Source organism: Seriola aureovittata, chromosome 19 (assembly GCF_021018895.1).
Source record: "Seriola aureovittata isolate HTS-2021-v1 ecotype China chromosome 19, ASM2101889v1, whole genome shotgun sequence".
In the NCBI taxonomy this organism is placed as follows: domain Eukaryota; kingdom Metazoa; phylum Chordata; class Actinopteri; order Carangiformes; family Carangidae; genus Seriola; species Seriola aureovittata.
The window spans coordinates 24,229,013-24,245,000 of record NC_079382.1 but is presented as its reverse complement, the minus strand read 5'-3'; the positions used below and the strand labels follow the sequence as shown (position 1 = coordinate 24,245,000).

General features: G+C 48.3%; 1 protein-coding gene across 3 annotated transcripts in view; it reads left to right on the top strand.

Moving 5' to 3' along the window:
* vipas39 (VPS33B interacting protein, apical-basolateral polarity regulator, spe-39 homolog) overlaps positions 1 to 15,711 on the top strand; it is a 16,446-nt gene extending 735 nt beyond the window's left edge. Inside the window, exons 2-19 of one of the 3 annotated variants that reach the window (XM_056363420.1) lie at positions 218 to 310; positions 1,100 to 1,205; positions 1,302 to 1,439; positions 1,515 to 1,553; positions 1,651 to 1,715; positions 1,812 to 1,868; positions 2,024 to 2,116; positions 2,214 to 2,247; positions 2,363 to 2,465; positions 2,561 to 2,588; positions 7,513 to 7,586; positions 9,694 to 9,769; positions 9,948 to 10,082; positions 10,963 to 11,004; positions 14,777 to 14,953; positions 15,051 to 15,140; positions 15,260 to 15,364; positions 15,436 to 15,711. In XM_056363420.1, the coding sequence (XP_056219395.1) occupies positions 218 to 310; positions 1,100 to 1,205; positions 1,302 to 1,439; positions 1,515 to 1,553; positions 1,651 to 1,715; positions 1,812 to 1,868; positions 2,024 to 2,116; positions 2,214 to 2,247; positions 2,363 to 2,465; positions 2,561 to 2,588; positions 7,513 to 7,586; positions 9,694 to 9,769; positions 9,948 to 10,082; positions 10,963 to 11,004; positions 14,777 to 14,953; positions 15,051 to 15,140; positions 15,260 to 15,364; positions 15,436 to 15,456 (1,476 nt within the window). In that variant the 3' untranslated portion in view covers positions 15,457 to 15,711. Of the gene's footprint in view, positions 1 to 217; positions 311 to 1,099; positions 1,206 to 1,301; positions 1,440 to 1,511; positions 1,554 to 1,650; positions 1,716 to 1,811; positions 1,869 to 2,023; positions 2,117 to 2,213; positions 2,248 to 2,362; positions 2,466 to 2,560; positions 2,589 to 7,512; positions 7,587 to 9,693; positions 9,770 to 9,947; positions 10,083 to 10,962; positions 11,005 to 11,090; positions 11,268 to 11,361; positions 11,452 to 11,570; positions 11,676 to 11,746; positions 12,023 to 14,776; positions 14,954 to 15,050; positions 15,141 to 15,259; positions 15,365 to 15,435 lie in introns of those variants that run through there. The other 2 variants (XM_056363419.1, XM_056363418.1) reach the window with 2 other exon arrangements.
* The last annotated feature ends 277 nt before the right edge of the window (positions 15,712 to 15,988 follow it).

Here is a 15,988-nt window from a genome sequence, read left to right as displayed (position 1 = left end):
GTTTCTGTTAGCCTGCTAGCATGCTAACTAGCTTGCTGCAGCCAGAAATAAACAAAATACACGTAGAGTACACACCTGCGCACACACTTGGACATCAGATAAATTGTTGCTAACGTGAGAAAATTAGTTTTATTAACCCGGTGTGTTAGCAGTAGAATCTAACATAGAAGCTAATTGTTGATACTGACAGTATAAATAAAGTTTGTTGTGTGTGCAGATGATGAAGAGTAAAGCCGATGAGGAAGACTACTGGAACAGCTCCAAGTTTAAAGCGTTCACCTTTGACGATGAAGACGACGAGTACAGCAGGGTAACACCTGGTCCTGCACACACCTGGACAAACCTGGTCCTGCACACACCTGGATCCAGGCTGACCTGGGTCTGAATCTGGTCTCATAGTGTACAGCTCTGATTAACACCTGTCCACAAGTCTGAGTCCACCTCAGGTCCACAGTGATCTCGGTTCCTTGGGTCTTGGTTCTTATGGGTGTTGAGAGTCTGGTCCATGTAGTCTGAGTCCTCATGACTGACCCGGACACTCATCATGGTGTTGGAGCCATGTCCAGGCTCAGGACTCAGTCCTGTTCCTGAGGAGGTCCAGTTGTTTGTCAGAAAGTCCAGGGTCCAGTTTGGAGACTGAAACTGTATCAGAGACCTGCACAGTCCACAGACCCGCACCGGTTGTGCGGGAAGTTACCTCGTTGAGGTTAACGAGGTAACTTCAGATGGAGAGTTACATGGTACATCACCATGGTAACTCATGCTGCACACCTGTTCGAAATAACAGATCAACACATATCAGAGCTCCGCCTCCTGACCAATCAGTTCTCTTGGAAAATGATGAATGAGAGAGTCTGTTAGTGTGGCCCGTCCTTACTATATTATCTGTGTTTCCAGATGTGTCAGTGACACCTGTGTTTCCAGGTGTATCGGTACCTGTGTTTCCAGGTGTGTCATAGATACACCTGTATTTCCAGATGTGTCAGTGACACCTGTGTTTCCATGTGCGGCGGTACCTGTGTTTCCAGATGTGTAATAGATACACCTGTATTTCCAGATGTGTCAGTGACACCTGTGTGATGATGTTTGTCTCTGTCAGTTAAAAGAGTCGAAGCAGGCAGTGAACAGCATTCGCAGACTGGTGGAGGAAGACGACGATGAAGATGATGTGGAGAGGGTCAGCTGGAGCGGAGAACCCGTCGGAAGTAAGAAATCATCACTGTTATTATGGTTAACATCTGTGCAGAATGCTGAGCTGTGATTGGCTGAAGGGTGTACGTGACTCTCCTGTGCATCCTCAGGTATTTCCTGGTCAGTCAGAGAGACAGCAGCGTCCAATCAGAGGACAGACAGAGAACCCACCTTCCCCAAAATCAACACTGACACCCCGACCATCAGCAAGAGTCATTCAGGATACTCCCTGAGCTCTCTGTTTAAAGGTTAGTCAGGTGATCAAGTCACATGACTCAGATTCATGTGTTCACAGACTGAAGGTTTAATCTGTTTCTCAGCAGGAAAAACTAGAGGAGGAAACTTCCAGACCTTCACTGACCGTGAGTTTCAGATAGATGAATGACTGAGTGAAGGAGTGACTGAATGACAGAGTGACTGGGTGAGTGACAGGCTGATGCTGATGTCATTGTGTTTTAGCGCTCAGCGACTCGTCTGTCAGGCTTTACGCTCCAGAGCTCCGAAAACCCAAATCTGAATACAAGGTAACAAGAAGACTGATAATCTGATTACAGACAGTCTGAAAATCCGTTTTGTTTTTCTGCTGTGCTAATGATGATGTCATCATGTTGTGATGTCAGGATTTCGTCAGTGACTGGTCGCCTGAGGAGACGGTTCACAGAATGCAGCAGGGAAAGGTAAGAACACCTGTATGTGGCTCACCTGGCTTTGACAGGTGACAAGCTGCTGTATCATCACAGGGAAACACTTTTCCTTTTCAGCATGAATGTACAGAAACACAGAGCAGTGTTGCAGTATTACTGTGTATTTGTACTGTGCTTGTGTACTTCAGGCTGTGTCTCTGGAGAAGTTTCGGTCTCTGCAGGACAAACTTTTGCTGCTGGATTTCGGCGTCAGCGCTCATGATGGAAATGTCATCACCGCTGTAACTTTATTTACAATCAGATTTACAACGATCACATTAATCTATGAACTTTATTAATAACTTCATGAAGACAACTGACCACAAAGTTGTTTTTCAGGTGTTGATTTATTTGAAGAGGACTCTGAGTAAAGGTGAGTCAGCTGGTCCTGATCATGGATCAGTTAGTTCAGACTCTGGATCAGTCAGTCCTGATCCCGGATCAGACCTCTCTGTATAAGTTCTGATACTTTGTGTTTTTGTGTTCAGAGGTTTTGTTTCGGGAGCTGGAGTCCAGACAGACGGCTCTGAGACATTTCATCCACTACCTGACTGAAACCAGAGACCAGAGGCTGCTGCTGGAGCTGCTCAGGTGTTCACACCTGTTCACCTGTTCTGTATCTGTGTGTACACCTGGACTCATGTTAACATGAGTGTGTTTACATTCCCTTCTCTGTTCATCCTCAGAGCTCTGGGCAGGACGGAGGACGTGGCGGTACGTAGTTCACAGTACTAACACAGCAGCAGTACCAGTAGTAGTACACAGTACTAACACAGCAGCAGTACCAGTAGTAGTACACAGTACTAACACAGCAGCAGTACCAGTAGTAGTACACAGTACTAACACAGCAGCAGTACATCATCACAGGCCTGTACTGTGAAGCCAGATCTGAGGTCATCAGGTCACTTCAGGTTAAACTCTGGGTTTTCAGTCCTACGAAGTGGTTCACTTGTTACCAGGATAAATCACCATGGTAACTTATGCTGAACTACTGACCAATCAGATCACTGGAAACACTGAGTCGTCATTCCTACAGGATCCTGACAGGGACAAAAGATTTATTAAGTCACACAATAAAGTGATCAATAATAACGATCAGTAGATATAAGATATAGATCAGTGGAACAGTTTCCATGTGTCTCTGGTTTTAAACCAAAGCTTCTGCAGAATTCACAGTTTATCACTAAATAAAATCTAATGACTGTCAGAGCTTCATCTGACCTGAACACACATTCTTTAATGGAGGATTCCTGCCAGTGATGAAGCTTTTACTCTCCTCTTCATCACTGAGCTCAGAACAACATGAGGAGACTGTGACACGACTGGAGAGAAACCTGAACCTCTGATGTCTTTGATTAGAACAATTAGTCTCACTGTTAATTATTTCATCATTAGAATGAACATTTCAACAACTCCTCCTCTCCTCCTCTTCCTCTCTTCCTCTTCCTCTCCTCTTCCTCTCCTCTTCCTCTCCTCTTCCTCTCCTCTTCCTCTCCTCTTCCTCTCCTCTTTTCTTTGTCTCCTCCTCCTCTCCTCCTCTTCCTCTCCTCTTCCTCTCCTCTTTTTTTGTCTCCTCCTCCTCCTCCTCTCCTCCTCCTCTCCTCCTCCTCCTCTCCTCCTCTTCCTCTCCTCTTTTCTTTCTCTCCTCTTCCTCTCCTCTTCCTCTCCTCTTCCTCTCCTCTTCCTCTCCTCTTCCTCTCCTCTTTTCTTTGTCTCCTCCTCCTCTCCTCCTCCTCCTCCTCTTCCTCTCCTCTTCCTCTCCTCTTTTTTTGTCTCCTCCTCTTCCTCTCCTCCTCCTCTCCTCCTCCTCCTCTCCTCCTCCTCCTCTCCTCCTCTTCCTCTCCTCTTCCTCTCCTCTTCCTCTCCTCTTCCTCTCCTCTTTTCTTTGTCTCCTCCTCCTCTCCTCCTCCTCCTCTCCTCCTCTTCCTCTCCTCTTCCTCTCCTCTTTTCTTTGTCTCCTCCTCCTCTCCTCCTCTTCCTCTCCTCTTCTTCCTCTCCTCTTCCTCTCCTCTTCTTCCTCTCCTCTTCCTCTCCTCTTTTCTTTGTCTCCTCCTCCTCTCCTCCTCTTCCTCTCCTCTTCTTCCTCTCCTCTTCCTCTCCTCTTCCTCTCCTCTTCCTCTCCTCTTTTCTTTGTCTCCTCCTCCTCCTCTCCTCCTCTTCCTCTCCTCTTCTTCCTCTCCTCTTCCTCTCCTCCTCTTCCTCTCCTCTTCCTCTCCTCTTTTCTTTGTCTCCTCTTCCTCTCCTCTTCCTCTCCTCTTCCTCTCCTCTTCCTCTCCTCTTCCTCTCCTCTTTTCTTTGTCTCCTCCTCCTCTCCTCCTCTTCCTCTCCTCTTCCTCTCCTCTTTTCTTTCTCTCCTCTTCCTCTCCTCCTCTCCTCTTCCTCTCCTATTTTCTCTCCCTCCTCCTCCTCTCCTCCTCTTCCTCTCCTCCTCTTCCTCTCCTCTTCTTCCTCTCCTCTTCCTCTCCTCTTTTCTTTCTCTCCTCTTCCTCTCCTCTTCCTCTCCTCTTCCTCTCCTCTTCCTCTCCTCTTTTCTTTGTCTCCTCTTCCTCTCCTCTTCCTCTCCTCTTCCTCTCCTCTTCCTCTCCTCTCCTCTTCCTCTCCTCTTTTCTTTGTCTCCTCCTCCTCTCCTCCTCCTCCTCTCCTCCTCTTCCTCTCCTCTTTTCTTTCTCTCCTCTTCCTCTCCTCCTCTTCCTCTCCTCTTCCTCTCCTATTTTCTCTCCCTCCTCCTCCTCTCCTCCTCTTCCTCTCCTCCTCTTCCTCTCCTCTTCTTCCTCTCCTCTTCCTCTCCTCTTTTCTTTCTCTCCTCTTCCTCTCCTCTTCCTCTCCTCTTCCTCTCCTCTTCCTCTCCTCTTTTCTTCCTCTCCTCTTCCTCTCCTCTTCCTCTCCTCCTCTTCCTCTCCTCTTCCTCTCCTCTTCCTCTCCTCTTCCTCTCCTCTTCCTCTCCTCTTCCTCTTCCTCTCCTCTTCCTCTCCTCTTCCTCTCCTCCTCTTCCTCTCCTCTTCCTCTCCTCTCTCCTCTTCCTCTCCTCTTCCTCTCCTCTTCCTCTCCTCTCTCCTCTTCCTCTCCTCTTCCTCTCCTCTTCCTCTCCTCCTCTTCCTCTCCTCTTCCTCTCCTCTTCCTCTCCTCTTCCTCTCCTCTTCCTCTCCTCTCTCCTCTTCCTCTCCTCTTCCTCTCCTCTTCCTCTCCTCCTCTTCCTCTCCTCTTCCTCTCCTCTCTCCTCTTCCTCTCCTCTTCCTCTCCTCCTCTTCCTCTCCTCTTCCTCTCCTCTTTTTTTGTCTCCTCCTCTTCCTCTCCTCTTCCTCTCCTCTCTCCTCTTCCTCTCCTCTTCCTCTCCTCCTCTTCCTCTCCTCTTCCTCTCCTCTCTCCTCTTCCTCTCCTCTTCCTCTCCTCCTCTTCCTCTCCTCCTCTCCTCTTCCTCTCCTCCTCTTCCTCTCCTCCTCTTCCTCTCCTCTTCCTCTCTTCTCCTCTTTCCTCTCCTCCTCTTCCTCTTCCTCTCCTCCTCTTCCTCTCCTCTCCTCTTCCTCTCCTCCTCTTCCTCTCCTCCTCTTCCTCTCCTCCTCTTCCTCTCCTCCTCCTCTCCTCTTCCTCTCCTCTTCCTCTCCTCTCCTCTTCCTCTCCTCTCTCCTCTTCCTCTCCTCTTCCTCTCCTCTTCCTCTCCTCCTCTTCCTCTCCTCTTCCTCTCCTCTTTTCTTCCTCTCCTCTTCCTCTCCTCTTCCTCTCCTCCTCTCCTCTTCCTCTCCTCCTCTTCCTCTCCTCTCCTCTTCCTCTCCTCCTCTTCCTCTCCTCCTCTTCCTCTCCTCCTCTCCTCTTCCTCTCCTCCTCTTCCTCTCCTCCTCTTCCTCTCCTCTCCTCTTCCTCTCCTCCTCTTCCTCTCCTCTTCCTCTCCTCTTCCTCTCCTCTCCTCTTCCTCTCCTCCTCTTCCTCCTCTTCCTCTCCTCTCCTCTTCCTCTCCTCTTCCTCTCCTCTCCTCTTCCTCTCCTCTCCTCTTCCTCTCCTCTCCTCTTCCTCTCCTCCTCTTCCTCTCCTCCTCTTCCTCTCCTCCTCTCCTCTTCCTCTCCTCCTCTTCCTCTCCTCCTCTCCTCTTCCTCTCCTCCTCTTCCTCTCCTCCTCTTCCTCTCCTCTTCCTCTCCTCTTCCTCTTCCTCTCCTCTTCCTCTCCTCCTCTCCTCTTCCTCTCCTCCTCTTCCTCTCCTCCTCTTCCTCTCCTCTCCTCTTCCTCTCCTCCTCTTCCTCTCCTCCTCTCCTCTTCCTCTCCTCCTCTTCCTCTCCTCCTCTTCCTCTCCTCTCCTCTTCCTCTCCTCCTCTCCTCTTCCTCTCCTCTTCCTCTCCTCTTCCTCTCCTCCTCTTCCTCTCCTCCTCTCCTCCTCTCCTCTTCCTCTCCTCCTCTTCCTCTCCTCTTCCTCTCCTCTCTCCTCTTCCTCTCCTCTTCCTCTCCTCTCCTCTTCCTCTCCTCTTCCTCTCCTCCTCTTCCTCTCCTCCTCTCCTCTTCCTCTCCTCCTCTTCCTCTTCCTCTCCTCCTCTTCCTCTCCTCCTCTTCCTCTCCTCCTCTTCCTCTCCTCTTCCTCTCCTCCTCTTCCTCTCCTCTTCCTCTCCTCTTCCTCTTCCTCTCCTCTTCCTCTCCTCCTCTCCTCTTCCTCTCCTCCTCTTCCTCTCCTCCTCTTCCTCTCCTCTCCTCTTCCTCTCCTCCTCTTCCTCTCCTCCTCTTCCTCTCCTCCTCTCCTCTTCCTCTCCTCCTCTTCCTCTCCTCCTCTTCCTCTCCTCTCCTCTTCCTCTCCTCCTCTTCCTCTCCTCTTCCTCTCCTCCTCTTCCTCTCCTCTTCCTCTCCTCTTCCTCTCCTCTCCTCTTCCTCTCCTCCTCTCCTCTTCCTCTCCTCTCCTCTTCCTCTCCTCCTCTTCCTCTCCTCCTCTTCCTCTCCTCTCCTCTTCCTCTCCTCCTCTTCCTCTCCTCTCCTCTTCCTCTCCTCCTCTTCCTCTCCTCCTCTTCCTCTCCTCCTCTTCCTCTCCTCCTCTTCCTCTCCTCTCCTCTTCCTCTCCTCTCCTCTTCCTCTCCTCCTCTTCCTCTCCTCCTCTTCCTCTCCTCCTCTTCCTCTCCTCTCCTCTTCCTCTCCTCCTCTTCCTCTCCTCTCCTCTGCAGCAGAAACAGTCTGACATGAACATGAACACGTTCAGAACAGTTTGTTCATCATCAGACTGAAGAGTGAAAATTATACATGATAATGATATACAAGATAATTAATTCCCTTATTTACAATATATCTTTAGTCTGACTTTAACAGAAATTATATTTAGACATGGAAATAATATTTTTTATTCCAGTCATGTGATCGTATTGTTACATTTCACCTGGTTGAATGTCACTGTTGGACGTTGCTATAACTGAACTTACCGGCAATTATCAGCGTTTTATTCTCATATTAAGAAATTCATTCATGGTTCATTCATGAACGCGCTCGTACCTGGACAGGTAAACCCAGGGTTAACATGGCCAGGTGATGACCTGCTTCGTGGTACAGGTGATCAGGACGGTCAGTGTTAGGTTCAGATAAGTAAAAGTTTTCCTGGGTATGTTGAACTTGCTTCGTAGTGCAGGCCTCAGGATTGACAGGAAGATTCATTTCCTTTCTGTTTCCATGGCGACAGCTGCTGCAGTATAAAGAACACCTGAGCATCGCAGATGAAAACAAGAGGAGGGACTTCCTGAAGAGCTGCCTCAGGTGAGTGACACCTGCATCCTACAGCAGACTGACGCACAGTTTAATGTTTACTGGTGGCTGTTTACTGGTGGCTGTTTACTGGTGGATGTTTACTGGTGGCTGTTTACTGGTGGATGTTTACTGGTGGATGTTTACTGGTGGATGTTTACTGGTGGCTGTTTACTGGTGGCTGTTTACTGGTGGCTGTTTACTGGTGGCTGTTTACTGGTGGCTGTTTACTGGTGGATGTTTACTGGTGGCTGTTTACTGGTGGATGTTTACTGGTGGCTGTTTACTGGTGGCTGTTTACTGGTGGCTGTTTACTGGTGGCTGTTTACTGGTGGCTGTTTACTGGTGGCTGTTTACTGGTGGATGTTTACTGGTGGCTGTTTACTGGTGGATGTTTACTGGTGGATGTTTACTGGTGGATGTTTACTGGAGGCTGTTTACTGGTGGATGTTTACTGGTGGCTGTTTACTGGTGGCTGTTTACTGGTGGATGTTTACTGGTGGATGTTTACTGGTGGATTTTTACTGGTGACTGTTTACTGGTGGATGTTTACTGGTGGCTGTTTACTGGTGACTGTTTACTGGTGGCTGTTTACTGGTGGATGTTTACTGGTGGATGTTTACTGGTGGATTTTTACTGGTGACTGTTTACTGGTGGCTGTTTACTGGTGGATGTTTACTGGTGGCTGTTTACTGGTGACTGTTTACTGGTGGATGTTTACTGGTGGATGTTTACTGGTGACTGTTTACTGGTGGATGTTTACTGGTGGATGTTTACTGGAGGATGTTTACTGGTGGCTGTTTACTGGTGACTGTTTACTGGTGGATGTTTACTGGTGGATGTTTACTGGTGGATGTTTACTGGTGGATGTTTACTGGTGACTGTTTACTGGTGGATGTTTACTGGTGGATGTTTACTGGTGGCTGTTTACTGGTGGATGTTTACTGGTGACTTTTTACTGGTGACTGTTTACTGGTGGATGTTTACTGGTGGATGTTTACTGGTGGATGTTTACTGGTGACTGTTTACTGGTGGATGTTTACTGGTGGATGTTTACTGGTGGATGTTTACTGGTGGCTGTTTACTGGTGGATGTTTACTGGTGACTGTTTACTGGTGACTGTTTACTGATGGATGTTTACTGGTGGATGTTTACTGGTGGCTGTTTACTGGTGGATGTTTACTGGTGGATGTTTACTGGTGGATGTTTACTGGTGGCTGTTTACTGGTGACTGTTTACTGGTGGATGTTTACTGGTGACTGTTTACTGGTGACTGTTTACTGGTGGATGTTTACTGGTGGATGTTTACTGGTGGCTGTTTACTGGTGGATGTTTACTGGTGGATGTTTACTGGTGGATGTTTACTGGTGGATGTTTACTGGTGACTGTTTACTGGTGACTGTTTACTGGTGGCTGTTTACTGGTGGCTGTTTACTGGTGGATGTTTACTGGTGGATGTTTACTGGTGGCTGTTTACTGGTGACTGTTTACTGGTGGCTGTTTACTGGTGGCTGTTTACTGGTGGATGTTTACTGGTGGATGTTTACTGGTGGATGTTTACTGGTGGCTGTTTACTGGTGGCTGTTTACTGGTGGATGTTTACTGGTGGCTGTTTACTGTTGGCTGTTTACTGGTGGATGTTTACTGGTGGCTGTTTACTGGTGGCTGTTTACTGGTGGCTGTTTACTGGTGGATGTTTACTGGTGGCTGTTTACTGGTGACTGTTTACTGGTGGATGTTTACTGGTGGATGTTTACTGGTGGATGTTTACTGGTGGATGTTTACTGGTGGCTGTTTACTGGTGACTGTTTACTGGTGGATGTTTACTGGTGACTGTTTACTGGTGGCTGTTTACTGGTGGCTGTTTACTGGTGACTGTTTACTGGTGGCTGTTTACTGGTGACTGTTTACTGGTGGCTGTTTACTGGTGGCTGTTTACTGGTGGCTGTTTACTGGTGGCTGTTTACTGGTGACTGTTTACTGGTGGATGTTTACTGGTGGCTGTTTACTGGTGGATGTTTACTGGTGGATGTTTACTGGTGGATGTTTACTGGTGGATGTTAACTGGTGGCTGTTTACTGGTGGTTTTCTGTTGTTTGAAACCATTGTTTGTTTTCAGCCTTCCATTGTCTCCAGAGGACTCGGCTCATGTTCAGGACCACTACACTCTTATGGAGAGACAGATCATTATCGAGGTCAGAGAGCACTTTAATCTTTTTTGTTTTTGTATTGTATCACCTGTTTAAGGAAACTGTGAAGAAATATCCCAGTTTTTAACCCAGTTGACACTGAGAGCAGAAACCATGACTGAAACACAGTTGGGTTTGAACCAACTCTGTTTCCATCCTGGTTTCTGCTCTGTTTTGTTACAAGGCAACAGACCGGCAGGCTGAGCGTGGCGGGAAGGTGGAAATCTTCCAGAAGTTTCCCAGAAGAGCTTCGATCCTCAACATGCCGCTCATCACCACACTGTACTACTGCTGCTTTTACCACTACACTGAGTCTGAGGTCAGTTCTTATTGACATATACAGTAGACATAAATGCTTACATGCATACATGAATACATACATACACACATACACATATATACATGTATGTAAGCATGTGTGTATGCATCTGTGCATTGGTGTATTGTTTGTAAAGATGTGTGTGTTTATGTAAATATGTCTGTATGTAAGTATTTGTATGTATGTAAGCATGTATGCAGTTCTGTATTGATGTAAATATGTATGTTTGTATGCAAGTATAGTATTTATTTTTGAGTGCATGTGAGCATGAGTATGACAAAAACGTCAAAGTATATTATGTTGTAAAGAATGTCATAGAAAACATCATGTTATACTGAGGCACAAAAAGTAAAAAAGAACGTCATAGTATAATAAGGCATAAAAAGTTTTTATTAAAAAGTGTCATAGTCGGGGCGTCGTGTAGCGTAGTGGTCTAAGCAGGCGCCCCATGTGTAGAGGCTACAGTCCTCGCTGCAGTCGGCCCCGGTTCGAATCCCGCATCGGATGGCCTTTCGCTGCATGTCATTCCCCCTCTCTCTGCCTCCCTGTTTCCTGTCACTCTCCACTGTGCTGTCCATTAAAGGCATAAAAAAAAAAAAAAAAAAGCCCAAAAAGTGTCATAGTATACTATGACACTTTTTAATTTAGTAAAGCATGAAAACATCATAGTATAGTAAGACATAAAAACTTAATTTTGTAGTAAGGTGTAAAAAGTCAAAATAAACATCATAGTATAGTGAGGAATAAAAAGTAAAAGACCTGATATTATAGTAAGGAAAACATGAAGTCGTTATCAGTTTTAATGTTGAGTATTTTACATATGAACTTACAGAGACAAATAAACAGAACAAGTCGTTAATGAGTCTCGTGTCTTTTTCAGGGAACTTACAGCAGTCCACTGAACATCCGTCACACCTTCAGGGTGAGAATTCCTCTTTAAATCTACATGTTGAATATTGTCTCTGGTCACCTGGGTCAGTAACTACAACCGCTGACCTTTGACCTCAGATTTCAGAGAAGCAGTACTTTGTGACAGCGTTGGCGGCGAGGGCGAAGCTAAAGGCGTGGTTGGACCTGGACGCTCTGTTCACCAGCAGGAACTGGCTCGGCTTCACCAGGAAAAAGTCACCACTCAGCTTCCATAGAGTCGTCGACATCCTGCAGAAAAACTCCGCCCCCACTCAGTGAGGGGCGGGGCCACAGTGGAACATTACAGCACATTTAAATGGAAGGAGAGGAGTTGTGTCATTGGTCTACAGGTGTGTCATGTGATTGACAGGTGCTGCAGGAGTACGTCGGGCTGATCGATGATGCCGACCTCAGGATCAGTCTGGCTCAGAAACATAAATGTCATGACATCGTCATCAACGTGAGTCCTTAAACCAATCACAATCATTCAGGGCGGGGCTTAAACTGTCTCTGCTATGAAACTTGAGACCTGTTAATGACGAGATGTCATGATTACTTGTGTGTCTCTGGGCCAATCAGACGTATCGGGACCTGAAGGACCGGCAGCTGTTGCTAGGATACCGGGGGAAGGTGGAGAGAGGATCAGCAGAGGAGAGGAAGATCAACGAACTCCTGGACAACCCGGTGAGGAAGAGGAGGGATGATGTTAGTCTTCATCATCGTCAACATGTGACTGATTGTTTTTTCTCTTTCAGCAAATCCGCTGGAAGAACTGACGCTGCAGAACGAAGCCTCAACGACAGACTTTTATTGTGAAAAACTGTGACAACTTCCTGCATTAAGAGCCCGTGAAGGTCGTCCATCACCGTGACAACAGGAATGTCCAATCAGCTTGCATCTGCTTCACCAGAGAGGAGAACTGCTTTATTCGTCCGTTGAGTCATCGGCGAGGCGTCTTCGTCGTCATGGAACATTCCTTAAACAAAATAAAGTTTTTATAAAAATGAACAATAAACATATTTAAATGTGAAGTGGATCTGATTTAATGGAGGGGGTGAAGGAGAGGAGGAGGTGAAGGAGAGGAGGAAGTGAAGGAGAGGAGGAGGTGAAGGAGAGGAGGAGGTGAAGGAGAGGAGGAAGTGAAGGAGAGGAGGAGGTGAAGGAGGGGAGGAGGTAGTGCAGGAGAGGAGGAGGTGAAGGAGAGGAGGAGGTGAAGGAGAGGAGGTAGTGAAGGAGAGGAGGAGGTAGTGAAGGAGAGGAGGAGGTAGTGAAGGAGAGGAGGAGGTAGTGAAGGAGAGGAGGAAGTGAAGGAGAGGAGGAGGTGAAGGAGAGGAGGAGGTAGTGAAGGAGAGGAGGAAGAAGGAAGGAGGGGAGGAGGTAGTGAAGGAGAGGAGGAAGTGAAGGAGAGGAGGAGGTGAAGGAGAGGAGGAGGTGAAGGAGAGGAGGAGGTAGTGAAGGAGAGGAGGAAGTGAAGGAGAGGAGGAGGTAGTGAATGAGAGGAGGAAGTGAAGGAGAGGAGGAGGTGAAGGAGGAGGTAGTGGAGAAGAGGAGAGGAGGAGGAGGAGGAGGTGAAGGAGAGGAGGAGGTAGTGAAGGAGAGGAGGAAGTGAAGGAGGGGAGGAGGTAGTGAAGGAGAGGAGGAGGTGAAGGAGAGGAGGAAGTGAAGGAGAGGAGGAGGTGAAGGAGAGGAGGAGGTAGTGAAGGAGAGGAGGTAGTGAAGGAGAGGAGGAGGTAGTGAAGGAGAGGAGGAGGTGAAGGAGAGGAGGAGGTGAAGGAGAGGAGGAAGTGAAGGAGAGGAGGAAGTGAAGGAGGGGAGGAGGTAGTGAAGGAGAGGAGGAGGTAGTGCAGGAGAGGAGGAGGTGAAGGAGAGGAGGAAGTGAAGGAGAGGAGGAAGTGAAGGAGAGGAGGAAGTGAAGGAGAGGAGGAGGTGAAGGAGGAGGTAGTGAAGGAGAGGAGGAAGTGAAGGAGAGGAGGAGGTGAAGGAGAGGAGGAGGTGAAGGAGAGGAGGAAGTGAAGGAGAGGAGGAGGTGAAGGAGAGGAGGAGGTGAAGGAGAGGAGGAGGTGAAGGAGAGGAGGAGGTGAAGGAGAGGAGGAAGTGAAGGAGGGAGAGGTAGTGTGAGCGGATGAGGTAGGTAGCCTGCTCGGTCTGCCTAGAAGGAGCGTAGTCCTGCCTTGAGGTTTCGGAAGGAGAGCCTGTCGCGGGAGTATCCGTCGCTTCGGAGTAGGAGTCTTCTGCTGCTGAAGCCGAGCTCGTCGTCGTACAGTCCGTGTCTCGTGCGGCCGAGCCTGTCTCGGTTCTTATCCTTCTCGTGCTTCTTATCCTTTCTCCTCTTCTTACTAGCCTTCTCTTCGGAGTCTTATCCTTCTCTCGAGGTACTATCCTTCTCGGCCTTCTGACTAGTCCTTCTCTTCTTCTGACAGGGACAAAAGATTTATTAAGTCACACAATAAAGTGATCAATAATAACGATCAGTAGATATAAGATATAGATCAGTGGAACAGTTTCCATGTGTCTCTGGTTTTAAACCAAAGCTTCTGCAGAATTCACAGTTTATCACTAAATAAAATCTAATGACTGTCAGAGCTTCATCTGACCTGAACACACATTCTTTAATGGAGGATTCCTGCCAGTGATGAAGCTTTTACTCTCCTCTTCATCACTGAGCTCAGAACAACATGAGGAGACTGTGACACGACTGGAGAGAAACCTGAACCTCTGATGTCTTTGATTAGAACAATTAGTCTCACTGTTAATTATTTCATCATTAGAATGAACATTTCAACAACTCCTCCTCTCCTCTTCTTCCTCTCCTCTCCTCTTCCTCTCCTCTCCTCCTCCTCTCCTCTTCTTCCTCTCCTCTTCTTCCTCTCCTCTCCTCTTCTTCCTCTCCTCCTCTTCCTCTCCTCTCCTCCTCTCCTCTCCTCCTCTCCTCTTCTTCCTCTCCTCTCCTCTTCTTCCTCTCCTCCTCTCCTCTTCCTCTCCTCCTCTCCTCTTCTTCCTCTCCTCTTTTCTTTGTCTCCTCCTCTTCCTCTCCTCTCCTCTTCTTCCTCTCCTCTCCTCTTTTCTTTGTCTCCTCCTCCTCCTCTCCTCTTCTTCCTCTCCTCCTCTTCCTCTCCTCCTCTTCCTCTCCTCTCCTCTTCTTCCTCTCCTCTCCTCTTCTTCCTCTCCTCTCCTCTTCTTCCTCTCCTCTTCTTCCTCTCCTCTCCTCTTCTTCCTCTCCTCTTCTTCCTCTCCTCTTCTTCCTCTCCTCTCCTCCTCTAACTCTCCTCTTCCTCTCCTCTTCCTCTCCTCTTCTTCCTCTCCTCCTCTCCTCTTCTTCCTCTCCTCCTCTCCTCCTCTCCTCTCCTCTCCTCTTCTTCCTCTCCTCTTCTTCCTCTCCTCTTCTTCCTCTCCTCCTCTCCTCTTCTTCCTCTCCTCTTCTTCCTCTCCTCCTCTCCTCTTCTTCCTCTCCTCCTCTCCTCTTCTTCCTCTCCTCCTCTCCTCTTCCTCTCCTCTCCTCTTCTTCCTCTCCTCTCCTCTTCTTCCTCTCCTCCTCTCCTCTTCTTCCTCTCCTCTTCTTCCTCTCCTCTTCTTCCTCTCCTCTTCCTCTCCTCTTCTTCCTCTCCTCTTCTTCCTCTCCTCCTCTCCTCTTCTTCCTCTCCTCCTCTCCTCTTCTTCCTCTCCTCCTCTCCTCTTCCTCTCCTCCTCTCCTCTTCTTCCTCTCCTCTCCTCTTCTCTCTCCTCTCTTCTTCTTATCCGTCTGGTCACCTGGGTCAGTAACTACAACCGCTGACCTTTGACCTCAGATTTCAGAGAAGCAGTACTTTGTGACAGCGTTGGCGGCGAGGGCGAAGCTAAAGGCGTGGTTGGACCTGGACGCTCTGTTCACCAGCAGGAACTGGCTCGGCTTCACCAGGAAAAAGTCACCACTCAGCTTCCATAGAGTCGTCGACATCCTGCAGAAAAACTCCGCCCCCACTCAGGTGAGGGGGCGGGGCCACAGTGGAACATTACAGCACATTTAAATGGAAGGGAGAGGAGTTGTGTCATTGGTCTACAGGTGTGTCATGTGATTGACAGGTGCTGCAGGAGTACGTCGGGCTGATCGATGATGCCGACCTCAGGATCAGTCTGGCTCAGAAACATAAATGTCATGACATCGTCATCAACGTGAGTCCTTAAACCAATCACAATCATTCAGGGCGGGGCTTAAACTGTCTCTGCTATGAAACTTGAGACCTGTTAATGACGAGATGTCATGATTACTTGTGTGTCTCTGGGCCAATCAGACGTATCGGGACCTGAAGGACCGGCAGCTGTTGCTAGGATACCGGGGGAAGGTGGAGAGAGGATCAGCAGAGGAGAGGAAGATCAACGAACTCCTGGACAACCCGGTGAGGAAGAGGAGGGATGATGTTAGTCTTCATCATCGTCAACATGTGACTGATTGTTTTTTCTCTTTCAGCAAATCCGCTGGAAGAACTGACGCTGCAGAACGAAGCCTCAACGACAGACTTTTATTGTGAAAAACTGTGACAACTTCCTGCATTAAGAGCCCGTGAAGGTCGTCCATCACCGTGACAACAGGAATGTCCAATCAGCTTGCATCTGCTTCACCAGAGAGGAGAACTGCTTTATTCGTCCGTTGAGTCATCGGCGAGGCGTCTTCGTCGTCATGGAACATTCCTTAAACAAAATAAAGTTTTTATAAAAATGAACAATAAACATATTTAAATGTGAAGTGGATCTGATTTAATGGAGGGGGTGAAGGAGGGGAGAGGAGGAGGAGGAGGAGGAGGTGAAGGAAAGGAGGGGAGGAGGTGAAGGAGAGGAGGAGGTGAAGGAGAGGAGGTAGTGAAGGAGAGGAGGAAGTGAAGGAGAGGAGGAGGTGAAGGAGAGGAGGAGGTAGTGAAGGAGAGGAGGAGGTAGTGAAGGAGAGAAGGAGGTAGTGAAGGAGAGGAGGAGGTAGTGAAGGAGAGGAGGAGGTAGTGAAGGAGAGGAGGAGGTAGTGCAGGAGA